General features: G+C 41.1%; 1 protein-coding gene across 12 annotated transcripts in view; it reads left to right on the top strand.

Annotated features, from left to right (window-relative positions):
• METTL24 (methyltransferase like 24) overlaps window positions 1-27,280 on the top strand; it is a 124,134-nt gene that overhangs the window by 33,882 nt on the left and 62,972 nt on the right. For 11 of the 12 annotated variants that reach the window (XR_011422136.1, XM_070223655.1, XM_070223657.1 and 8 more), the window contains 2 exons: window positions 2,404-2,543; window positions 12,413-12,641. Coding sequence is in view for 11 of the 12 variants with exons in the window: in XM_070223655.1 (XP_070079756.1) it covers window positions 2,404-2,543; window positions 12,413-12,641 (369 nt within the window). In the remaining variant the exon portion in view is untranslated. Of the gene's footprint in view, window positions 1-2,403; window positions 2,544-6,463; window positions 6,525-12,412; window positions 12,642-27,280 lie in introns of those variants that run through there. The other variant, XM_070223659.1, reaches the window with a different exon arrangement.

Raw genomic sequence — 27,280 nt, 5'->3', positions numbered from 1 at the left:
ATAGAAGAAAACCCTACCCCCCACTGTTGGCAGAGGAGGAGCAGCTGAACCTCAAAGCTCTGAGTCTTTTTATTTTTTTTTCAGGAAGATTAGCCCTGACCTAACATCTGCCACCAATCCTCCTCTTTTTTGCTGAGGAAGGCTGGCCCTGACCTAACATGTGTACCCATCTTCCTCTACTTTATACGTGGGACGCCTGCCACAGCGTGGCTTGACAAGCGGTGTGTAGGTCCACACCAGGGATCTGACCCCGGGCAGCCGAAGCCGAACATGTGAACTTAACCACTGCGCCACTGGGCCAGCCCCTGGGGGAGCTTATTAAAATGCATGTTCCGGGGCATCAGCCTCAGAGATTCTGATTTTACAGATATGGAGTGGGACTCAAGAATCTGTATTTTTAAGAGCCTCCCAGGTCCATCACAATGTAGGTGGACCACACCTGGAGATACACAGTGAGAGAGATGAGAGTTAGATTTTAATGGCATTAGAAGGGAATTATGAACAAGCACCTGTGAACGTCCATATCCTGATCTGTCATTATGGAGGTTCTTGGGGAGAGGGACACACAAAGAACAGTAGCAAATGGGAATCGTCGTCCCACTTTAATAAAGACACTCCAGGAAGCTGGCCTAGAGCAAACGGCTCAGGCTTAGGAGGGCCACGCTTGCTTTGGGACCCACAGCACTGCCCTGGCTTAGCTCGCTGGCTGCAGGAGGCAGGGCATGGAATAGAGCACCAACAAAGGTGCTGACGTGCAAGGCACAGTAACCTGCCTGCTAGTAAAACAGGCCCAACAGACACAAGGAGCTTTGACTAGTTGGATTAGCAGCTTCTCCCTTGGTGGATGAGTGGGGGCTAGGCGGTGGGCAGGCAGAGGCATAATTTCCATTTATCTGTGGGAGAATGGTAGGAAATGAATTCTACAAATAAACATGTTGACGCACCCAGTTAATAAATGAGTTGCTTGAGAGAAGATTTGATTCCATATATATTTTGTCCTTTAAACAGTGGTTGTGGATAGAGGAGTAGAAAGATATTGGGTTGAAAGAAAAGAATAGATATATAGGGTTTCACTTTTTAAGCTTCCCTCTAAAACGTCCATATCCTAGCAGAAGACTCTCTCATAGTCACTGATAAGTAGTGCTAGGATGGTTTGCCAGGCCAGCCCTAGCAGGAGTGAGGGAGATGCTGTATTAGTTGAATAGGCTCCACATAGTACCCTCTTTTCAGATTAAAACTTTGGAAAATTGGTTAAATAAAAGGATTGGGCAAGCGCAGAATGTCTCCTTAAGAAGAAAATTATTTACTGTTACGTTTTCCAATGAATTAAAGCAACGAACCTCCAAACACCCTTTGCATCTGGAGACGTCTGTTATCTGTGATGTGACATCAGGAGCTGCTGCGTGATTCATGGAGCAGCGTCACGACTATGAGAGTTTTGAGGGGTTAGGGGGAAAGACTGGTGCTTAGTAAGGTAAATACCTTGGCCACAGAACTTGTGTTCTGTGGTTCCAACAGCCTCAGCCAGGCACATTGTGCCAGCCTCAAACACAAGTCAGAATTCCTTACAAAGTATATTTACTTAATGTGCATTTGAAATTAGAGACTTGATTCGGCATGATTTAGATACATGTGCCCTTTGGTTTTCTGATCTGATTTTGATGGATGAGTTAAAAGAAGTGCTTTGGTAGCTCAGGAAGGGCCTCCTTCCTGCCTGGGGCTCTTGCCCTTCTCCCCTGGGAGGAAGCTCATTAGAACAGTGTATCACAAAGAGGACTGTCTAGTTAGCAGGGACTACAAATTAATTTCACTTGACCCCTTGTCAGCTGTTTACTTGGTTAACACATGCCACCTTTCCAGACCATGGTGGCCCCACCTTATCTGCCTGAGGTAAGGAATAGAAAATCTCATATCCTTCCGAGATCGATGCCCCCACATCGCATCTCCCAGCTCCTAGTAGGAATGCTGTGGGTAACAGACCTCCATTGTGTCAGTACCGTTCTCCACGTCTGGCACGTCTTCTTGCTCTCAGCCTCTTGGTCGACTTCTGTTTATCCTCCAAGACTAACACACCTCTGCAAAGCCTTTCCTGACCCCTCCTCCTGCCATCGTTGCTCCTGACTTGCTCTCCGCTGCATACTCAGTGCAAAGGGCTATAGCAGCTCTTAACTTTCCCTCAAACCTCCCTATAGTCTGCGCGAGGTTACTTACAATCTGGTATTTGGAATTCCTCCGAACGTTTTACAGCAGTCCTGTGTTTCCCTGGGGAGGCGAGTAGTTAGCAGTGGAGAAGGAAGTAACTCTCCTGTTATGGTTTTCAGGGACCGGGGAAGCAGTAAGTCCCTACCTGCCATTAATCATCCAGCGCTTTAAATTATTCACATTGATTTCCAATCCCTGCAGATTGCATGCAATCACATAAGCACAGACAGCCTGGCTACCGACTCCAGCCCTGCAAAGAAGCCCTGGTCAGTCTGTCTTGATGACAGGTTTGGCTTAGCTCATCAAATCCGAAATAAGCAGTGCCGTCTCTACTCTTTGGGGTAAGTACATTTTACAGCAGAAGAAAACACAACACTCTTGCATGCAGCCAAGGCCTTTTCAGCAACACAAAGTTATGAATGGTTGCATCATGTGTAACAGGTGCTATACTTTGCCTCCTGCCATCGTTTCAGACTCATCTGTCTGTTATGTAACTGTGGGCACATGTAGACCACCAAAAGTGGCCAGGGCCACTTCTTCTCCCATTCTGCTAGTAGTAAGTTGGCAACTTCAGTTTTCAGTGTGATGATAATCTGCTTGGTGAAGCCAATGATTTCCAGCTAGACTTAGAGCATCTTTATTATAAAGAGAGAATATTAAGAATGTACCCAGAAAAAAAACCAATGAGCATATTAGAAATTTTACACAGTTATGATGAGTGACCCAAGACAAATGGCCACTGTTAGATTTTTATGTTTTGTGCCAAAGGTAAATCTGTGAATATTTTTGGGGGGATTTTTTTTGGTGAGGAAGATTGGCCCTGAGCTAAGATCTGTTGCCAACCTTCCACTTTTTGCTTGAGGAATGTTGTCAGTGAGCTGAGATTTGTGCCAATCTTCTTCTATTTTATGTGGGATGCCACCACAGTGTGGCTTGATGAGCGATGTGTAGGTCTGCACCTGGGATACAAACCTGTGAACCCTGGGTGGCCAAATCCATGCGTGCAAACTTAACCACTACACCCCAGGCTGTCCGCTACTTTTACATTTAAAGAAGAAAGAAACAAAAGGCAGATCTTATGAAAACCATGTGATTTTATCAAAACGGTGGGAAATATTGATATTCAGTTATTCAGGCTGAAAATGACCTAAATGTGCACACGGATTTAGAGAGCTTTTAGTAAAAGGGTGAATATAAAGTAGTGAGACTATTTCGCCCCGTATACCAGTACTCATATAAACAGTCTTGAACATACAAATGATATATACTTGAAAAAAGGCAGGAGAGAGTTACCTTTCTGTTCCATAGGTTCTTTGTAGAAGCTGTGCGGTTAGGTTCTCAGGCAAGATCCCTCAAGTACTGGGGACCCTAACAAGTGTCATATGCTTGTTCCTCACTGATAGGTTTCATCACCTCTACGATTTACGCTCAGGCCCATGAGTGACCACTGCCAGCCAGAATCCTAGATGGCAAGGGTTCGCGGCAGACATTGGGGTGATGTGGAAGCCTACGCAAAGGTGCCAGTGCATACAGGATCACCATCACTGTCAAGCTTTACCAAACAAGAATTCTTGGTTATAGTCATGGTGGATTTTTTGTAAAAACAAAAGATTCAAATAAGAGTTTCAGGATAGTGAAAACAGTCTTCTGTGGGTTCAATGAAGAGCAATGGACTCTATCTGTGGAGCTTGGTATACAGTAGGCACTCAGTATATATTTGCTACATAAACGATTGCTCGAGGAAAGGAGACTAGGGAGGGAAATGGATGATGCTATGATTTAAACTAGGAGGCTGAGGATTAGGAAATAGTTGCTCAGCCAGTTGATTAGAACAGAGCTCTTTTTCTGGGAGCCCACCAGCTATGCTTTAAGATTATAGGAAGAATGGGAAGTTGTGACAGTGGAGTTTGTTTTGTATTATATTAAAAATGCATGAAAGTGGGTCATAAAAATAATTGCATAGTACCACATGCAAATTGGAGATCTCAGCTTTGCCCTATTTTCTGGCTCTGAACTGTCTTTATATTTTCTGTAATATTTTACACCCTGGAATAATTTCATTTAAAGGATATAACTGAGTAAAATGAAACTGGGAAGTTGTTTTTGGGGACATTTTAAAAATTCTTTTTTTGCTTTCCTTATACTTCTGAGTCATTATATAAGATAGTTGTGCTGTAAGATTTCAGATTATGACATGTAAAAGGGTAGTTTCTTATTTTCATTTAAATGTTCACTATTCAAAATCGACTTTGTAAAGAGCAGATAAGGACAGTTGAATTCCACTGGGAATAGAAATGAATACACTATAAGGGCCAACATTTGATTAAAAACCTGAAAATGATTAATTGAAAACTGGGAACTAAAGAAAATATCTCTTACAGCTAAAAAAAGGATGCTTTGGATTTTGGATGTACATGTTAATTGCATTGTTACTCAGGATTGCAGATCTGGACAAACATCCTTTATTCTCAGGTGAATTGCTTGCCTCTGGGGCAGGTAAATAGCTGGCTGACAACATCTCAATTGATGCTAAGGGAAGAAAGAGACCCAGGCCAGAAGTGGTGGTCCCAAAAAGAGGCACAAGACCAGGGAATGTGGGCCCTGGATTCCCAGTGTTTGCAAGCGTTGGGATAGTTGTGACATAGGCAAGGAGGGCAGACGGCAGGGTCCTGGGGCCCCTGCACCCAGACAGTATGTGCTCCAAGCCCCAGGACTTGGAGCTGGGGCAGCAACAAGACCAGCCGCTGCTGTGCCCAGTCATTTCCAGGCAAACCGAGGATGATGGAAAAAGCTGCAACTGGGGGTAACTGTCCTGGAATGAGAGGGAGGAAGGGAGCTGAGGACGTAAGGATCAGAAGACAAAGGCTGAATGCCCTGTCTTCTGATCTGTTTCCTAGCTTCCCTCCTCCCCCGAGAACTAAAGCAGGTGTCACCTCCCCCTTCTCTCTGATGTCTGAAACTTCTTTACTAGGAGTCCAAGCTTTTTATTCTACATTTAATGTGAAAGACATTTTTCTGGGAGAAGTTCAGTTGAAAATTAAAATCAGATCCTTTTCAGTTTTGTAATGGGGTAGAATAGACCAGGTAAGGTGGGGAGGGTACCAAAAGGAAGGCTGTGTTATAGAGAAGGGAAAGAGAAGAGAAAGCAGAGGCTGTGAGAGTCTACCTTACAACTTCAGGTGGGGCCTGCCCTGGAAGTCTTCTCGTGTGTAGAGTGGAGGGGTGATGGTGGAGAGATGGTGGGGTGGTGGTGGGGAGATGGTGGGGTGATAGTGGGGTGGTGGTGGGGAGATGGTGGGGTGATGGTGGGGAGATGGTGGGGAGATGGTGGGGTGATGGTGGGGTGATGGTGGGGAGATGGTGGGGTGGTGGTGGGGAGATGGTGGGGTGATGGTGGGGTGGTGGTGGGGAGATGGTGGGGAGATGGTGGGGTGATGGTGGGGAGATGGTGGGGTGGTGGTGGGGAGATGGTGGGGTGATGGTGGGGAGATGGTGGGGAGATGGTGGGGTGATGGTGGGGAGATGGTGGGGTGGTGGTGGGGAGATGGTGGGGTGGTGGTGGGGAGATGGTGGGGTGATGGTGGGGTGATGGTGGGGTGATGGTGGGGTGATGGTGGGGAGATGGTGGGGTGATGGTGGGGTGATGGTGGGGTGATGGTGGGGAGATGGTGGGGTGATGGTGGGGAGATGGTGGGGTGGTGGTGGGGAGATGGTGGGGTGGTGGTGGGGAGATGGTGGGGAGATGGTGGGGAGATGGTGGGGTGATGGTGGGGAGATGGTGGGGTGATGGTGGGGAGATGGTGGGGTGATGGTGGGGAGATGGTGGGGAGATGGTGGGGTGATGGTGGGGAGATGGTGGGGTGATGGTGGGGAGATGGTGGGGAGATGGTGGGGTGATGGTGGGGAGATGGTGGGGTGATGGTGGGGAGATGGTGGGGAGATGGTGGGGTGATGGTGGGGTGATGGTGGGGTGATGGTGGGGAGATGGTGGGGTGATGGTGGGGAGATGGTGGGGTGATGGTGGGGAGATGGTGGGGTGATGGTGGGGAGATGGTGGGGAGATGGTGGGGTGATGGTGGGGAGATGGTGGGGAGATGGTGGGGAGATGGTGGGGTGATGGTGGGGAGATGGTGGGGTGATGGTGAGGAGATGGTGGGGTGGTGGTGGGGAGATGGTGGGGTGGTGGTGGGGAGATGGTGGGGAAACGGTGGCAGCTAAAGTGAACCGGGAAAAATCACCTATTTTATCTTTCACGTCAAAGATTGTATTTCAGGGGTAGAAACGAGAGTGGAAGAGAAAACTTGAGAAGGGATGATATGTAGGTAAATATTTTTCATCTCTTCTTTAGTTGTCTGGTAGCTTGCACCATTTGATTTTAAGACATAAATTCTCATCATAGAGAGAAGAAAATTTGGCAGATGACACATGGTTAAGCACCAAGAGCCAATATCTTCTACAGAAAATCTGAGACTTCTGGTTGCTATAGTGTTTCAAGATGTATGAATGAGCTCCAGAACCAAAAATGTTCATCTTATGAGAGTTTAATGAACCGAGCAGAAGCTCATAGTGTACATGGATGGGTGAGGAATCAGAAAATCATGGACCCAAGGACCCTTTTTAGATAACTTTTTCCAATCACTCCCCCATGAAATTTTAATACCATAGAGACGCTGTCTATCTGTTTATATAATGTATGTATTTGTGCTTTCTATGTAAAAAGAGGAAGGTTTTTTTGCCTCCTAGAATCAATTTTCGCCCCCTTAGGATGATATTATCCCTGTTGAGAATGTTATGTTTTAGATGATATATTGACAGTTCATGCAATGTTATTTAATAAAAATTAATAATTATGAAATATTTTTTATCCACTATTCAGTGTCATTTACAGTTATTTTTAATCACAATAATCATAAATAATTTCATCAAATTAATAATTCAATAAATAATCTAATTTTCTATTAGCATAATCGATAATCATTTGGCTCAATTCTCTTTCCTACTGAGATGAAGAATGAACTGCTGAAACTCCTGGTGAAAACACTAATGTCTTAGTTTTTCCAACCCCCTACCTTCAATGGTGAGGTTGAAAACTTTCCTTGTATCTGCTCTGATTTTATTTTATTTTTTTAGTTTTTTAACAACTAACAAGAAACTCGAGTTTGTTGAGATATAATTCACATACCACACAATTCACCCATTTACAGTGTATAGTTCAATGGTTTTTGGTCACCACCGTCAATTTTAGAACATTTTCATCACCCCAAAAAAGAAGCCCTGTACCCAGTAGCAGTCACTCCCAATTTCCCTTCAACCCTCTTTCCCCGTCACCCTCTAGGCCTAGGCAACCACTAATCTACTTCTGTCTCAATACATTCACCTACTCTGGCCATTTCATATAAATGGAAGCATATAATATGTGGCTGGCTTTTTTCATGCCTGGCTTTTTTCCTTTAGTGTAATGTTTTCAAGGTTCATCCATGTAGTAACAGGCATCAGTACTTCATTCCTTTTTATTGCCAAGTAATATTCCATTGGAATGGATAGACCACATTTTATTTATCCACTCATCAGTTGATGGACATTTGGGTTGTTTCCACTTTTTGTCTATTAATAATGTTCCTATGGGCGTTGATGTACAAATTTTTGTGTGGACATAGTTTTCCATTTCTCTTGGATATATATCATTTTACACTCCCACCAGCAATGTGTGAGGGTTCCAATTTCTCCACATTGTCATCAACACTTACTATTGGTCTTTTTGTTTATAGCCATCCTAGTGAACGTGAAGTGGTATCTCATTATAGTTTTGAAATGCTTCTCTCTATTGGCTAATGATCTTGAGTATTTTTTCCTGTGTTTATACCCTGAGGTTTTGATTCCTGGAGAACATAAAAGACTCTTACCTTAATACTCTCAGGAATATTTTTAAAAGAATAACCAAGGACCTGAAACAGTGTCACATCCATCCCTTCCACCCCTCGCTGGCAATAAAGGGCATGCAATTGTCAGCACTCTGGCTAATCCAAAGGATACCTCTATATAACTTGGAAAGACCCCTTCCATCAAGAACCATTACTGCCATCTGCTAGAAAATCATCGTTATGGTGACTATAATGTGAGCAGTGCCCTCTAGAGTTGTTTAGTGCACAACCCACACAACCACACTTAGGGATCCTGGTTGTTGCTCTTTGAGACCGCAGAGGAGGAGGGCCAAGATGGTTATTCTGTTATTCTATTACCTTTCAAAGTTTAGCCCTGTGATTCTCCCTCTTCCTGTTTCTTCAACAACTCTTTCAGATTTGGTGGCCCTTCTATGCTGAAGAGTTTGTCGCAATCTCAAGCCTCTGTGTTAACATATGCAGAATAATATTCATAAGCATGAGTTATATAATTTTCTCTTTCTCCCATATGGAGGGATTGGTTATAGCTTTCATGAAGGCTTACACCTTTGAGTATACATATTAACTGCTTAACTATTTCAGAAAGGGGCTGTCACTGGAACTGCTAGTTGCCCCCCAGTATCCATTCTCTCCTTCTTCCTTGGGTATCAGAACTCTTGAGTTTAGCAGGGCACGTGGTCGCCTTGCTGACGACTGCGCATCCTAGCCTTCCTTGCAGCTGCAAGCAGCCATATCACCAGCTTTGAGCAATGAGATATGAGTACAAGTGATGTGTACAGCTTCCAGGCATGCCCCTGAGAGGAAAGGATGTGACTTTCGCTTCCACTGTTACTTTTCCTGATGGCTGGAATGCAGACGCAACGGCAGGGAATGAAACAACTATCTTAGATCATGGGATAGAAGTCTTATGATCTATATTTCTTGCTTCATGGAATAAACATTAAATAGAAAGTTTGCATAAAGTAAAATTTCCTACAGTGAATTCTCTTTCCAGTTAAATAAGAGCAGAACATGGTTTCCTTATAGACTAAATACATTTTTGTTATAAGTAATAGTTTAAATTTGGTTAGTTAGTTATTTCACGATAGTTATCTGTTCAAAATCTTTCTTCAGTACTCCTGTGAGGCTCTTCACATAAAGGATCATGTTTACTTTATCTGTTTGTCTCTGGTGTCTAGTATAGTGTCTTGCCCAAAGTGCTCTGTAGGTATCTGTTTATATACACGACTAAGTCAGTGAAATGTAGCCCATCCATGCCATGTTGATGTATATTCTGGGGATTCCAGACCCTACATAATAGTTTTCTTTCATTTAGGGGAGCATTTTGTAGATTTGTCTGTCATCATTCATCTATCTACTTGGCACGAGGGATTCAGAAATAAGCAAGATTGACAAGGCCCTATTCTTCATGGAGCTTTACTGACCAGTAATTGACAATTTCCTGGATCCTCGAGGTCACAAATATTCCTTCCAGGATCCTGTGTCCTGTGCTCCTTTGCAGTGAGCTAGAGTGTGAAGGGCACATGCTTTGAAAATACCCGGATTGGATTTGACTCCGGTTTTAACCTTTTGGGCCATGTTTTGCACCACCTCTGTACATGACAATTGCTCTTCCTCTTGCCTTTGACATCTACCACGAACTTGACTAGTTTAAATTAAGCTTATTTTGAATAAACGAAAGTAAGAATTACAGACACTGGTTAAATGAATGCAGTTTATTACTTTCCAATATAATACATATCATGTATTAAGATTAAGTGGATTTTATTTGTAAAAGTAACATGTTAACCAAAAACTTTACAAATTTCAATAGTTTCATGTTATTTAGTATATCATACAAAATAGTTCTTCACTATTTAACAATTAACTTACATATTTATGTATATACTTATGATATTTCTAATAGAGAACACTTGAACATGTGTAGAATTTCTGGAAGGATACACAAAAAACTGCTAACTGTGATTATCTCTGGAAATTAGCGGCTAAAACTTCTAGTGGAAGAAAACTTTTACTTTTCATTTTATATGCGTCTTACAATTTGAACTGTTTCTATGTGTGCTTGTTATTTTTTAATTATAAGAAACTAGTTTAAGTTGAAAACATATCAGTATATAATAAAGAGCAGTAGTAAAAAAATTAGTTACAGAACTCTGTGGTTAATTTAATTCTTAAATTTTTTGAGGTCTTGATTAAAATACTTATGTTTTAAAGAGTTATTTTGAAAACAGTATTCTGAAAATTCATAGAGAAAGAAATTATTCACACTTCTTTACTCTAGAAAGTTTATATACAAATTATATTTAGTGAGTACTTTTTTGGCATGGTGTTCTCTTAGTAAAGCTACAAGACTGCCATTTTCCATTGGATGACCCATGATAACATTGGTTTGCTCATCTGAGTTTCAATAAATTCAGTTAAGTGAAAAATCCCTTGAGGCAGGTGAATTCTACAACATTGTGATCTATATAGAAACAAATCTGTCTACTGAAAAATGCTTTGTAGTTTCTACTGCATCTCTTGAGTTTATATTTAATGCCAGGTTTATCAGTTGGCTATTGCTGTGTAACAAATCACTCTAAAACTCAGTAGCTTAAAACCATTAATACTGCTTACATGTCTACTGATCTGCTGGGCTTCAGTCGATCCAGGCTGGGCTCAGCTAGGAGACTTTACTCCAGGCTCGGATGGCTAAGGGCAGCTCTGTTTTTCACAGAAGCTGGTGGATTGGCTGGGGCACCTCTGCTCCTCATGTCTCTTGTTTTCCTGAGACCAGCAAGCTATCCAGGGTAGGTGTTTATCATGAGGATGGTACAAAAGAGTGAACAGAAGCACTTAAAGCCTAGGATCAGGACTGGCATACTGTCCCTTCCTTCTAAAGAGCAAGTCACACAGCCAAGCCAAAATATCCAGGGACAGGAACAGACACTCCACCCACGATGAGCATGGAAGTAGTGTGCATGAAAGGGTGAAGAATTAGGGCCAGCGAGTCAATCTGCCGCACCAGATTAGATCATGGAAAATTGGGGGGAAAACTAGAATAGAGATTAGACTGGTCTGTGGTTATGTGGGTTCAACAGGAGGCAGAAAATAGGAAACAGGATCTCTGGGTAGAAGGAAGGGAGGGTTTGTGAGAGGAGTGCTGAATCTTTTTAGCCAAAAGAGTTGACAGAATTACGCATGAAGGACAGCAGAGGGTTGACACGCCGTGCGTCCAGTGAGGAAAGAGCAATGTCGTGGGAGTGCAGGGCAAGAACAAGGCAAATAAGCCTATTAAGAATGTCTAGGTGGAGGATATCGATGCTGAAGACTTATTTTAGTTAACTAAAACCAGATACATAATTGTCATCCAATGAGCTTGTATATTTCCACATCATGAAATAGCCTGGAATAGTACAGTCTAAGAGAGTGAAGCATTTCTGCACTGAGTTCAAGTTTGGCCAATGTATTATAGATACTCTGTGACATTTTGCTATCTTAATCTCATCTAATTATAGTATTTTGGGCAGACAAGCTATAATCACCATTCTGAAAAATCATCCTCTTGGTTAATTTCGTGTTTTTCATTCAAATTGATGCTTTAATCAAAGTGATGAATCTTACACCACTAAATAAGGAATATTTCTAAGTAACTTAAAAATGTGTAAATATATGAAGCTTCCGTATGATGGGCTACCTACTGGGTCCTTAAGTACCATCAATTCATAATTTCTTCCTCCTGTTGATGTGAATTTAGGTGAGGTCCCACTTCTGCTTCTCCAGCGCTAGATCCAGTAGGGCCACACACATTTGCCTTTTTTATTTAACTGTACTATTTTAAGATACATCCCATTTCTAAGGAGACAGCTATTGTCTTTAAGTCAAACTGCATGCACAGCATCGTGGTCATTAGAATGGAGACAAATTACCTCATTAGTGGAATATACCTCTTCCTAAGGGAACTGATCCTGGCGCTCATATTTCTGACATATTCTGAGAAGACCTCTTAAGACTACTGGATGATCTTTGTTTCATTGCTACTGTGGTTTACAACTTTTTAAAAAATTAATTTGATATGCTTCTACATGTTCGAACATGTGATCTCTGGTCTCCATTTAGCAGATAGTTTCTCTACTTTTTTTATCCAGCAGCTTTTAGCTATAATACTTTTGGTGAAAGGTTTATTGAATGTGTACAGTTAGCCATGTATTAAACAGGAGAAGGCTTGATATGAGTAAGAAAATTGGCCTTGGAATTGTCATTTTGTCAGTCTACCACTTTTTGCTTCCTTCTATTTTATCGTTGTTGGTTTCTATCCTCTTGCTTTACAGGCTGGGAAGTGATGACACTCATTTTGAGGTTCGCATGGCCGATGATGGATGTGAAGTACATCGCTTTGATCCCAGCGTTAAGTCAGCTCATGTTCTGGAGAGCCAGCGCCTCTGGTTCCACCGCTTGTCTGTCGACTGGCGGGACCCCCATCCAGCTGTTGCAGCCCAAAAACTGCATAGCAATGCCAGAAAACTGGGAACCATTTTGAATGAATTTGGGCATCACAAGGTGAGATTTTTCACTTGATTTCACATGATTACATAAAGTGAACAAACTCATAAACAGTTTTTTTTAATGCAAACTAAGAGGTGGATAGTTGAAGATCCAATTTTAACCTAACTGATCGCCCATCATTATTTATAGAGTCAGCTCTGTGAATGTAAAGTTTGGCAAGGATAGAGATATTTAAATTGATTTGGAGATTTTAGTTGCTGTTGAGTAGTGCTAAGGTTTTGGCCAAGACTGAGCAAGGAGAGTAAGAAACCTACTTCTGGCATAGATTCAAGAGTACCATTTCCGTCTGGCAATTGATTTAAAATGCCCAGACAGAGCAAACTACTTATGTCAGCCTCAGATACAAAAAGTAATTGGAGCTGGGTTTATGTTTGATAAGAGATTGCTCGTCTATCATATTTCTCCCTGTTGTAACAACTATTTTGAGTCTCCAGGCTCTTAAAGGTCAGAAAATATGTGTAGCTTTGATTAAAATGTACTTTGTAAAATTGAATGGACATTATGTGTCGCAACTGATATAATGATGTCAAAGGATGTCAAATCTCTGCAAATATTCTCTTGTGAACAGATAGCATAAAGGAAACTCAAGCTTTGAACTGTGTTCCTTGAAAGCGATTTTTAGCGTAGACCTGAGCTAATTGCATCCCATAGGCAGATACTAGAGAAAGTCTCCTGAGTGTGGTTGGCTTGCATTTGATTGCCAAGTCTTCTTGGGCTTGGCCTATCTTGGCTTAACACTCCCAGCCAGAGAGGGCATGTAATTTAGAACGTGCCAGGATGGATGTTTCTGAGAAACAGTGTATGTGGAACTCAATTTTAAACTTGAGTTGGTGGCTTAATCTTTAATAAAAGAGCTTTTCTTCTGCATTCTTCTTCTTCCTCCTCTTCCTTTCCCTCCTCTTCCTCCCTCTCCCCCTCTTCCTCCTCCTCTTCTTTTTTAAAACTCCTCTTAAGGGCCGGCCTGGTGGCGCAGCGGTTAAGTGTGCACATTCTGCTTCAGCAGCCCAGGGTTCGCTGGTTCAGATCCCAGGTGCAGACATGGCACTGCTTGGCAAGCCATACTGTGGTAGGCGTCCCACATGTAAGGTAGGGGAAGATGGGCATGGATGTTGGCTCGTTGCCAGTCTTCCTCGGCAAAAAGGGGAGGATTGGCAGCAGATGTTAGCTCAGGGCTAATCTTCCTCAAAAAAACCCCCCAAAAACTCCTTTTAATTGGACAGCAGGAGTTTCTTCGAGAACAACTTCAAAGAATTTGCTGCTCTTTTAACATGTGGTTAACTCTTGATTTATATTTTGCTTTGCCATTGAGAATAACTAGCATTTAATAGGAGCCTTAATGAAACACATATAGGATTTTGGGGGTAAAATCTCTGAACAGAACCAGAAGAAGTGGGAGCATTTTTCAGAACTTTGTTTTGCCACTTGTTAGCTTCCTAGATCTGTTTTTTTACAGCCGAAAATTACAGGCTGGATTCTCTAATATGTCGACTCTAGATCATTCAAAGAGGTAACTACAGAATCTTTGTGTTCACTTAGGAGTCTTGCTGCTACTTCTTAATGCTCTTTACACCCTGGCCCTATCCAGCTCCACTCTTCAAAGACAAGACTGAGTAGAGAAAAGAGATGGAACTCAAAGCCATTTTGCTTTTTTAAAATAATATTTTAGCAAAAGATTTGGTAAATGTGAGGATAAAATAAGAGTTTGGAACATGATCTGTGGACATAACTTATCTAAGCCACATGTCATATGGAAAATGTGTTTTTGGATAACCAGGTACGGACCTGAACCGTGCTTGTTTCACTGCAGGGGGAGCTGCAGTGGGCAAAACTCACTGCTGAGGATGGCTTGAAGCCCCTTACAACACTTCTCCTGAGACTGCAGAAACATTTATAGGGATACCTAGAAAGGAGAAATGTTTTAAAAGATTTCTTATACTACCAGGGCTACTTATTTTTATTGAAAACATTAATAATGATACTTTAAAAAGATGGTAATTTTATGTTATATGTATTTTACCACAATAAAAAAACATTGGAAAAACCCCATTAATAACGAAAATGATCTGGTTCAGAATAGCCAGGTATGTATTTGCTGCTTTAAAAAAAATCCCCTGTGGAGGGGCCGGCCTAGTGGCGCAGTGGTTAAGTTCACACACATTCCGCTTTGGCGGCCCAGGGTTCCTGGTTCAGATCCCGGGTGCAGACCTATGCACCGCTTGTCACGCCATGCTGTGGCAGGTGTCCCACATGTAAAGTAGAAGAAGATGGGCATAGATGTTAACTGAGGGCCAGTCTTCCTCAGCAAAACAAAAAGAGGAGGAGTGGCAGCAGATGTTAGTTCAGGACTAATCTTCCTCAAAAAAAAAAAATAAATAAAAATAAACATTAAAAAAAAAAAAGCCCCTGTTGAAAAATTTAAAAGATACTGATATGCCTTTCATAGACGTTTTCTTGGTGAATACTTTAAAACAAAAACTAAACCCTCTGGTGCGTGATTGCTTCCATTACAAACATGCTTCTAGGAGCTATGGGGTGCCAGATAAAAGGAAACCTCATTTCCGGCCTGTAGCAAGCAAGGTCTGTTTTCACTTTCCTGCATGTGTACAGACATGGGTAAATAGGATGTGGCTCTGGCAGGGAAAGCAAATAGAAAGAAATATACACCAAAAATGTCAGTGCCTTTGCCTGGCCTTCTTCACTCATTTTTTCTGAAAGTGCCTGTAGAAACCAGAGGGGTTTTAGTTGTTTCATTTTCCCTTCATGACTTTAAAATATCTCGTATAGTTTTGTGATGTTTTCCACGTTAAGCTGTGATTTTTCTTCTTCTCTTTATCCATGCCTGGATTCCAGCCACTCAGGCAAAAATGTAAGCAAAAGTGAAAGGCAGTCTTCTGAGAGGGCGACAGAAAGATGCATATGGCTTTCGTACTGCTTTTAAAACTCTTTGGTAATTTTAACTTCAAACTGTAAATCACAAAGCCTTTCTAAAGCGTCCAATGAGAGCGGCTGCGTCAGCAAAAAAGCCTGTGAACCAGAAGCCCGGGCTGTCAGGAATGAAATCACCTGGATCCACCATTATTTGAAATGCTTAACTGTCCTCTCTTTGCTGAAGTGCTTGTTGTTGTAACGGCCCATAAGAATTTTTCCAGAAAGTGACTAGAAATATCGAATCTGAAATTTCTGCTCATATGAATCAATCATAATGTATGCTTTTTTTCTGAAGTCTTTGTTACACAGAGGATCCTACATGATCCAGGCTGGTTGATGGGAAATTATTATTTTTAGTCAACCATGCTGATGATAATATGAAGAACAGGACTGCGTTAGGGTTTACCTGTATAAGATCACTAATCTGGGTTTGGGGCGTGGGTCTTCTTGTCAGTTTCTGGTGTGGGGCAAGTCATTTCACCTCTCTGGCGCTCAGTTTGATGGTCAGTAAAATGGGGACAATGATTCTACCTAAATGGATTGTTTTTGAGCATTAGATGCGAGAACACTGTGTGAGAGGCTCCAGCATAGCCTGGCAGGAGTTAGTCATTCGATTGCAAATTCAAAAATTTTTTATTAATAATTTCAGTTAGCTTTTACTAAATTTTACAGAAAACATTTTCTTCTTTTTCTTTCTTTGTTTTCAGGGAAAATAGCTCAGAGATTTCTCTGGAAATTGCTAAATGCACCTAGTTCCAGTCCAGAGTTTTTCATGAAAGCTTTGTGTGAAACTGAAGGGCAATTGGCTCTTGTTCACTGCCTGGGGGCACTCGACAGCTTTGCCCGCGATTGTATAGAAAGTAAATACTGTGCTGTACACAAATTAAATAAGCTGCCGGGAATTAATACAGAGACCGCGGGGCGGGGGCTGCTGGTCAGACGCCCCGGGGTGGAGCTGGACTTCCTGCCATCCTTACCCAGATGCTGCCCTCGTGGCTGAGAGTCCGAGTGGCCCCTCGGAGGAGCGGCAGTTGCTGCTTCTCTGGGCGGGGCGCTCGCCGCTGTTCACAAAACATCAGTTCTGTTGGGTGGTTGCTGCTCTGTTTGACAGAATGTAGGCTTTGAAATTCGAGTACAGAGAGAGTCCTTTTCCTTTTTGCTTATCAAATTGGCAAATATAAACGAGATATTGATAGTGCCTTACATTGGAATGATTGTTGGGAATGATACGCATGCTTCGCTGCTGGAAATGGAAAATGATAGACTCCCTCAGGGAGAGAATTCGTCCGTGTGATGTCAATTTTTATTTCTGGAATTCTTTTTTGCCTTAAATGCTGTTTTGTGTGATATTAGTTCTGCCATACCAGCTTTTAAAAAAATAAGTATTTCTATGAAATGCCATTCTAGATTTCTTTAATTTCCTTTTTTTTGGATATAGTTTTAGTTTATGTGTAGCCTGTAAGAGCAACATATTCAGTACATGCTTGGATTGTGTTTTTAAATCCAGTCTGATAATATGTCTTTAAAGGGATGTATTTAATTCATTTATGTTTATATTTATTGCGATTACTGGCATATTTGGACTAATTTCTACTCTTTTAAATTGGGCTTTTTTGGTATTCTGTACTTTTTCTCTTCTTGCCAAAGCTTGTATTATTACTCTTCATGGTTACTCTTAAATTTTAGATGTATATAATTAACTACAAAATTTTAAAACAATATGTGAAATTATTCAGTATTTCTATATTCCTCCTAAACACTACCAGGATCATAGCTAGTTAACTACCCATCAGACATGGGCCCCTGGCATTGTTATCATCTGGAGTTTTAGTTTTACCTTTTTTTTTTTACATTTTCTTTTGAAAAAAATTTTAAATGCAGAAGTTGCAAGTTGCAAGGATAATACAATGAACTCTCATCTCTTGTCAATATTTTTCCATATTTGCCCTCTTTCTCTCTGATTTATACAAATATATATATTTATATTGAACTACTGTCTCTGCAAATTTTAAAAAATTCTCGATGGAAAGGAATGGATGGATACTTCCATAATACATCTATCTATATATGGGAGTATAATCCGTTTATAGGCATACCTTGTTTTATTGCACTTGGCTTTATTGTGATTCACACATATTGCATTTTTTTAATAAATTGAAAGTTTGTGGCAACCCTGCATTGAGCAAGTCTGTCAGCACCGTTTTTCCAACAGCATTTGCTCACTTCATGTCTCTATGTCGTTTTGGTAATTCTTACAATATTTCAAACTTTTTCATCATTATTATATTTGTTATGGCGATCTGTAATCAGTGATCTTCAATGTTACTGTTGTCATTGTTTTGGGCACTATGAACCACACGCAAATGAGGTGGCCAACTCAATTGATAAATGTTGTGTGTGTTCTGACTGTTCTACCCATTGGCTGTTCCCTCATCTCTCTCCCTCTCCTCCTGCCTCCCTATTCCCTGAGATACAACAATATTGAAATGAGGCCAGTTAATAACCCTGCAGTGGCTCCTAAGTGCTCAAGTGAAAGGAACAGTCACACGTCTCTCACTTTTAATCAAAAGCTAGAAATGATTAACCTTAGTGATTTTTAGTGTAGATGGAACAGACTTATGTTGGAAGATGATGCCACCTAGGACTTTCATAGCTACAGAGGAGAAGTCAACGCCTGGTGTCAAATCTCCAAAGGTTAGGCTGACTCTCTGGTTATGGGCTGATGCAGCTGGTGGCTGTAGGATGAAGCCAATGCTCATTTAGCGTTCCGAAAACCCTAGGACTCTTAAGAGTTATGCTAAATCTACTCTACCTGTGCTCTATAAATGGAACGACAAAGCCTGGATGACAGCACATCTATTTACAGCATGGTTTGCTGAATATTTTAAGTCCAGTGTTGAGAACTACTGCTCAGAAAAAAAGATTCCTTTCGAAATATTACTGCACTTTGACAGTGTACCTGGTCACCCAAGAGCTCTGATGGAGACGCACAATAACATCAATGTTGTTTTCATGCCTGCTACCATAATTTTCATTCTGCAGCCCATGGATCAAGGAGTAATTTTGACTTTCAAGACTTAATATTTAAGAAATACATTTTGTAAGGCTGTTGCTGCCGTAGATTATGATTCCTCTGATGGATCTGGGCAAAGTAAATTGAAAATCTTCTGGAAAGGATTCACCATTCTAGAAGCCATTAAAAACATTTGTGATTCATGGGAAGAGGTAAAAATATCAACATTAACAAGAGTTTGGAAGAAGTTGATTCCAATCCTCATGGATGACTTTGAGGGGTTCAGTATTTCAGGAAGTAACTGCAGATGTGGTGGAAATAACAAGAGAACTAGAATTAGAAGTGGAGCCTGAAGATGTTACTGAATTGCTGCAATCTCATGATAAAACTTTATTAAGTTTATATCATTTATAGATACTTTTAAAAAATTATGATTTTCACTTCCAAGATTTTTAATTGGTATTTTCCCTGTCTGTCTGTTCTGTTTTAGGGCTGCATGTTTTTATTTCCAAATGTATTGCCACTGCATGTGTGTTTGTGAAAATAGATATTATTCTTATTGATTGCTCTGAGCATCCTAAACATACTTATTTTAAACTTTTGTCAGACTGTTCAACAAAAATAATTTAATCTCGGAACGAAGTAATGTTCCAATTATTGCTTTGGCTGGCTGTTTCTCATCATTTGATTTATGTGTGCATTTCAGAATTTTGCTTGCTTACTCATTTTCAGTGGGAGGTTTTTGGTTTGATTTTGCTTTTTTCTTTCCTTTTTGGTTCACTCTTCTCTGCCTAGTGATTTAATAGTAGCCTGCAGGGCCTAGTCTTATATAAGCATTTGGGGGCTCCTGTTCCTCCCAGTGATATTGGAAATATTCAGTTACTGAACCATCTGGGGTCTGGCTCATTTACGACTTGTGAGGGAGGGTCTTTCTCCTCCCATCTCCCAGGCCAGTGGCTGGTTTTAAGCAATAGCCCCAGCCAGCGGTTGTCAGCAGTTTATTTCGGGCTCCTTTCTGGACCCAGAGAACTCCATCCAGCCCTTGGCTTTAATCAATGAATGTAGCTTGGCTGCTCTCTCATGGGAGCACTTTTAATTCCTGTTCCCTGTAGGAGATGCACCCCCAGGACCACTGCCATCTGCTTTAGAATGGGAGCCCAGCACGTCCTGGATTTAGTACTGCTCGATGCTCTGTGTTCCGGTCCATGGAGATGTTCATCTTGTTTTTGAGCCCTGCTTTCTCCTTTTTGTTCCTCTCTCTCTCTCTTTTTTTCATCATTCTTTCTCTTTGCTTTGTGTTTGGCATGAGGGGGATGCATCTTGCCTTCATACTTTTCTTTAAATCAACTTTAAATTGATTTACTTTTCTTACTTAGAATTATCTGGAGTGATAATATCCATGGACTCATGAGTCAACTGTCCTAGTTATAGTTTCTAATAGTATTAAAAATATATAAGAAATGAGGAATTTTAAAATGCGTATTTATATTGCTCCAAATCATATTCTATACCAGTATTGCTCATATCTAATGTGTATGTGAACCACTTGCAGAATTTAATTAAAATGTAGATATTGATTTAGGAGGTTTCGGGTAGGGCCTGAGATTTCTGCATTTCTAGCAGGCTCTCCGGTGATGCTACTGCTGCTGGTTGGGGAACCACACACTGAGCAGCAAGGTCTGTGCCACAGTCTGAGAAACACAGGAGCAGAGGATATTAGTAGTAATTGGCAATGCTGGGACTTGAACCTGGGTGGTGTCTCCCAGAGGCCCAGCACTAGGCCAGTTTGTGCTCTGTTGATGTCGTCCACCCTTAGCCTGAGTCCCTACCAAGGGTGGTGTGAGGCCCAGACGCTGTGCTGTGCTCCGGGTCATTTTTCCGTTCCTGTGCCAGCCTATTGCACCAGATTTCTGTCCTAGACTTGCTGTTTTGCTGGGACAAATTTTTTCTCAGTAAGGAAGCTCATTTATAAAAATGTTCCCTGGTGGTCTGCCACATACCCAGACATGCCTGAGTCCTAGCTGAGTAAAGGCTTGACCCTCCTGCTAGACCCCTGCTTCTCAGCTGTGTGTTCCTAACTTAGCTGCGTGTGGCTCAAGGCCAGAGACCTTTTATTGAATGGAATCCCATCCAGACTACCTAGTGCAGTGCTGAGGAAATATGTGACACTTGTCGACCTGACTTTCTCCCCAGTACCTGCCCAGGGTATCAAAGTTTGAATACTTTATCTTTTCATACAACCTGCTGCAGAATTAATAAGCATCTGCTTGAGCATCCAGAGGCCTTAGTCACTGCTATTTCAGAAGAACATTTGGGTGGAAAGCTCCATGGAAACAAGATATGCTGCAGTAAAGTTAGAAGTCCAGGTGATTCTTTCAGGGCCCAGAGCAATCTTCTATTTACACTTATTTATATTCCTTTTTCAAAGAGGGGTATGTATCTTTCTGCATATTTGAAGGCAACTTCATCTTGCAGAATTGCCGTTTAATCATGACGGTGCTGTGTTTCTGTGAAATCAGCTAGTGGCAATTTGGGAGTAATGAGTCATTCACGGTCCTGAATTGCAATTTAAAATGCAGAGACATCTTTCGGTCCCCATCCATCTGTAGTGGACCCTAAGGACGAGCCATCTTGAGAACGTGAGTCGAGAACTTGCACACTCCACATTTAGGAAGTGAGTTTTGGCTTTTTCCCTATTCGCTCATCTATAATGCTGTGAAACAAAATGTTTTGGCTCTTAATGATTTTCAAACCATTCGGCATTTAACTAGCAGGGAGCCACAGCAGATTATAAAGCCCATTTGAAGGAAGAACGAGGCGCATCTGGGTTTAGCACTAGTTTTTGTTTTCTTTGATGTGTTCCCCCCTAGGTTTTCCTTTGACAGAAGCCATGACTGGCAAGGTTGTGTGTGAAAGGGGCTCTGGAATCCAGAGACCCACTGCCACCTGTGCAGCTGAGTGGTCATCAGATTTCAGTGTTAGAACTCGGAACACCGGAAAACAAACCAAAAATAACAACAACACGCCACAGGCAAAGAATCCAGTCACCTAGGGAGCTTGATTAAGATGTCAAACCCAGGACCGAGATCCTGATTCCACTGGCCTGGCATGGAGCCCAGGAACCTACATTTTTAACCCACCCCACCCCCTCTAACCCAAGTGATGTGAAGATCAGCCTTTGAGGAGCTTCAGTGTGTAGAGAGGACTTTAGTGGCCCAGACTTCCATTTGCAAATCCCCCACGCCTTGCTATGCATAAAGCCCTTTAAACAAGAAAGGGATCCAGCGCCTGGCTGTCAGCTTCTGCAGCCTCGCTCCTTGTCTCCTCACCAAGTCACTGTGTCCTCTGTGCCTCAGTTTTCCCTCTTGCAAGGTATGTGATACAAACCCCTGCCGCTGGAGAAGGTCGTGCAGGCAAATAAACTCATGTTAGTGAGAGAAATGAATGAGGAGTTTTCGTGAGACCAGAATGGTGATTTTATATAAAACAAAGCCTTTTGACCGACTGTTGCTTCTTCGAGATTTTCAAAGGCGCCCAGTATTATTACAAAAGAGGAAGATTTCACATATGGAGGAAATAGCCTCCAGGGAGCTGGCGTTTGTTTTTCTTCGTTGCTGTGTACCAGGAGTGGGCGTATTTGTCTGAGAATCTTGCCATTTTGACAAAGTTTTGAGAATGAGAGCCAAGTGAATCCTGAGGGCGCAGAGGGGCTGTTTGCTCCAGGTGTGCGTAAAGGTTTGTCGTTGTAGGACTTCCTTTCCTAAAGGAGACGATGGGTTGATGGAGGAATGTTATGTTTAGTGATGCGCAGCTCAGATTTGCTGGGTCACGCAGCTCTGCAAGTTCCTTTTTATGTGTTTAAAAAATGCTTAATGCCTTTTGACAGTAAGAGCCCCCAGAACTCATTATCGTATTAGTGAATCTTCTGAGAGAGTGTGTTCCTGAGCAAATCCTGTGAGGTCACACCCGGGCCGGCCGGCCAGTTACTGCCTTGGTCATGCCAGTTCTCTGAGGTGCCCACGCATAACAAACGGCCCATGAAATGGCTGCAGGTGCTTGAGAAAAGGTGGTCATGGTTTCCTTTGGTGGTAAAACGGGATTTATTTTCCAGCCAGTGAAAATATCAGGAAAGGAAGGTTTCATTTGCCGCTTTAGTTAAAAACATAAGGACTTTTCAAAAAACGCAAATTTCCTCGCATGGAGTGGCATTCAGCGTTTTTGCAATTAAAATGATAATGAAACATTTCTTATAAGAACTTCTCTTTAAAATCAGTGCGATGGGTTCACAGCACACCATTAAAAGGAATTATGTAAAGCAGCCTCTCTGTTCCAAGTTTTATTTTAAGATTTAATTTATTCCAGATTCTGCAGGAAAAAACCGTCCATGTGACAAGCCTGCTAACAGATGTCAATTTAGTTTTATAGCACATGCCTGCACTTCAGAGTTAGAAAATGGAGATTATTCTTTTTGCCTGCTGTTTATTACATGACACAGCTTCATAACATGATGCCCCGGAGGACAGCTGATTAATAACCTCTGGGCAAGCCAACTTATCACCTGCTTTCGTCTGCTGCCGTGTTGAGTGTAAGCTTTATTTAACATCACCCTTCTGGATTAAGAGAGGTGCTGGAAAGAGCAAAGGTGACAGAAAATGGATTTTTCTCTGTTTTAATAATATTTAGGTCAGAAGACAGATTATACTGTAGTGAAGAGAAATAAGAGAAAAAATAAGAATTATTTAACTAGATACAACTAAATCTATATTAAAATTTTTTGTGGTGTTAGGGGGTAAAATAAAGTAGTTCTATATGATAAATATTGTGTCAAAATCAACCATAACAAGAACTCTGCACTTCTTCATATTCCCAGGGCCCATTTCTCTGTGTTCACATGGCATGGTAATTATGGGTTTATATGTTTCTCTTCTGTTCACATTCCCATCCGTCTGTCCGGTCGTCCATCCATCTACCCATCCGTTCCTCCATCTATCTACCTATACAATAAATATTTATTAAGCATCTTCTATGTGCAAGCACTTGTGCATAAATAGTACAGAGACAGGGATAAACAAGTCTATTTTTAATTAAAAAAATTTTTAATTGTGTCGAAATACGTCTAACATAAAATTTACCGTCTTAACCATTTTTAAGTGTGTAGTTCAGTAATGCTAAGTATATTGTGCATCCAATCTCTAGAATGTTTTTGTCTTGCAAAACTAAAACTCTATACCCACTAAACACTAATTGTCCCCTCCCCCCAGCCTTTGGCAACCACCATTCTGCTTTCTGTCTCAATAAATTTGACTGCTCTATGTATCTCATATAAGTGGAATCATACAGCATTTGTCTTTTTGTGACTGGCTTATTTGACTTAGCATAATGTCCTCCAGCTTCATCCATGTTGTAGCACGTGACAGGATTTCCTTCCTTTTTATGCCTGAATAATATTCCCTTCTATGTATTTACCACATTTTGTTTATCCATTCATCTGTCAGTGGACAACTGGGTTGCTTCCACCTCTTGTCTATTATGAGTAATGCTGCTATGAGTATGGGTTTGCAAATATCTTTTTAAGACTCTGCTTTCAGTTCTTTTGGCTGTATACCCAGAAATGGGATTGCTGGATCCTACGGTAATTCTATTTTTAATTTTTTTGAGAAACTGCCATGCAGTTTTTCATAGTGGCTGCACCATTTTACATTCCCATAAACAAGTCTTTTAAGATTTAACATGTAGCTAAAAAGACAGAAATGTGAGCCTGCAACGAGTGCTACAGAGAAGTACGATGTGCTATAGAAGGGTTGAATAGAGAAATCCAATCTAATATGCCATTTATTTTTGCATTCCTGATGGCTAGTCCATAGTGGGGACTCCATAAGTGTTTGGTGGGTGGGTGAATGAGCCGTCTGGACCCTTGGGGATTAGGCCCTTTTCCTTTGTCTCCAGCCAGCTGTTCGGCTGCCCTCCGTTCTACAGGGTGGCACTGGAGGGCTGTGAGAGCACTTGTTAATAGATTACTAGCTTTTCTTTGGTTGCCTCTATTGATCTCTGGGGAGATTATGGAAAACGTCTTTCCAGCAATATTCTTCTTATTGTGTATATCATCTAATATTCAGAGATGTTGAGATATTTCCACCAGATATGTCCCTGCCTTTTCTTTGGGGGAGAAGAAAGAGCTGCCTGAGGATGTAAGATGAAAGTGTAGTGACGTTAGGGAGTGGTGGGGTATTCAGGGAGAAAATGTTCTTTCTATTCTTGGAACACTGCCTCTATTCCCTGAAGAATTTTGTTCTATAAAGATAGCAAAAGGGCCTCTTGCTCATTTTTTCGTTTGGCTTAAATCAGTAACATTTTGCTCAATTCCATGCTATTTATAGATATTTTAAATTGAAATTTCATTCTTGAGATTTTTAAAGGGAATTTCAGATATTTAAAAGATATAGGCATTATATTTGGAGACACAAACTTCTTGTTCCTGGTTTTATAAAAAGAATCTGTTTATTTGATCCCCAGACCAATGAAAGACACAGCTATTATTCTGTCCAATTTTTTATTTTGCTAGCAATTGAGGCAAAGAAAGAGGCTGACCACAAAAATATTTGGCACAGTTCGTTCCTTAGAAATTTTTATTGGTTTTGCTCTTTGCCACAACATTATTATTCTGATCAGTTAGAGAGATCTATATCTGTCTGAAAGGTGTCCTGAGGGTTTCTCACAGTTGTTCTGATCATGGTATTGGCACAGGAAACCAATATTGATGATATTTTCAGAATGCTGTTTTTGGGGCAAGTGGCAAGTATTGGGCCATGTTGCCCAGTGGAAGGGTCGCTGGCTTTCAGGCAAAAAGGTCTTAAATAGTAGCTTTACCTCCTGTTACTTGAGTGAATAGCACGGGTGAATTAAGCCCTCTGAGCCATGTTTTATTTTTCTGTAAAATGGGGATGATAATACCTTTTGTGCAAGACTGTTGGGATTAAAGACAAAAAGGTCTAGACAGAAGCTGGCACAGTGCCTGGCCAGTTGCTTCCCAGACGGGAGCTGTTTAGTTAAGTAGTTATTAGGTTGGATTGATTGGAATTGTTTTAGCCAATGTTCAAGTACGTGGAACGGAGTGTTATGGTATGGACCATTTGGTATATTTTATTGCTTTTCTGCTTTCTTAGTGGAAGTAGGGAATTTCCATTAGGTCAACCATTTACTCCAGAAAGTGTTAAAATTTTGGATTTTGGAGGTGTTTAGAACAGCAGCAGTATGAATGTGATGTCCAGACCCCTCTTCAATGTCCTTGGGGTCAATCGTTCTGCAGTGACAGTCATAAATATAATTGTGTGCATTTCAAATAGCCCACCTGCTTCATGGCATTGGTAGAAATCTTGTAATTCAGTCATCTTGCCCATGTCCACCTCTTGGGCATAAGTACTTAAAGACCCACAAGCTTATTGAGTATATTGTTGGGAACTCAGTTGAGTGGTGAGTATTGATGTCTTTGAAGATATTTTATATAGCAATAATTCTTTAATACTTTTCACTACATTTGCTTTATGCCATATTTCCCCTAGGTTGAATGCTCTCTCTGACACCCTCTGTTAGATAATTTTGACTCCTTTTTGGAGACATGTCAAGTATATACCAAGTGTTGGCAGAACGAAGTGCTCAGAAGTATTCTGGATAACTAAATTTTCGGACTAAATGAAAGAGGTGCTATTGTCCACCTCTGTCTTTATTGTTTGTCTCCCGCACTACTTACCTTGTTAAGTACAAACACCGCATCTGATGTGCAAGGTTCCAATTCAGTTTCACAACCTCTTTATTTTCCACCATTTTCACCTATTCTTTAAGTTCTATTCCAAATGCTGTCTCATCCACAAACCCTTTCTTAAAACCATTTATTTTAATGTTTTAAATTATATAAGTGACATATGTTCGCTGCAGAAAATTTAGATACTTGAGAACATGTAAAGTAAAAGGATGGAAATTAAAATCATCTGTAATTCTACCACCAAGATAACTACTATTAATATATATAGGGTTTCCTTTCAGACTTTCCCCTATATGGTAAATATATTTTAATGAAATTAAAATGGGATCATACTGTATATGCTGTTTTATAATCTGCCCTCTTGTTGTTGGCTTTATTTTTCTAGAGCAGTTTTAGATTCACAGCAAAATTGAGAGGACGGTAATAGAGATTTCCCATATGACACCTGCCTTGCCCCCAATATGCAGAGCCTCCTCCATTATCAACATGCTTCATCAGAGTGGTATGTTGGTTACAACTGATGAACCTACATTGACACATCATAATCACCAAAGTCCATAGTTTACGTTATGCTTCACTCTTGGTGGTGTACATTCTACGGGTTTGGACGAATATATAATGATGTGTATCCATCACTATGGTATCATTCAGAGTATTTTCACTGCCCTAAAAATCCTCTGTCTTTTCCTGTTCATCTACCTCCCTCTCCCTTCCCCAAACTGCTGTTAACTACTGATCTTTTTACTGTCTCCATAGGTTTGCTTTTCCAGAATGTCATATGGTTGGAATTATACCATGTGTATCCTTTTCAGATTGGCTTCCTTCATGTAGTTGTATGCATTTAAGTTTCCTCCATGTCTTTTCATGGGTCAACAGCTCATTTTTTTTGAGCATTGGATAATATTCCACTGTTTACATGTACCATAGTTTATT

The sequence above is a fragment of the Equus caballus genome, chromosome 10 (genome assembly GCF_041296265.1).
Source record: "Equus caballus isolate H_3958 breed thoroughbred chromosome 10, TB-T2T, whole genome shotgun sequence".
Lineage (NCBI taxonomy): Eukaryota > Metazoa > Chordata > Mammalia > Perissodactyla > Equidae > Equus > Equus caballus.
This window is presented reverse-complemented; position numbering and strand designations above follow the sequence as displayed.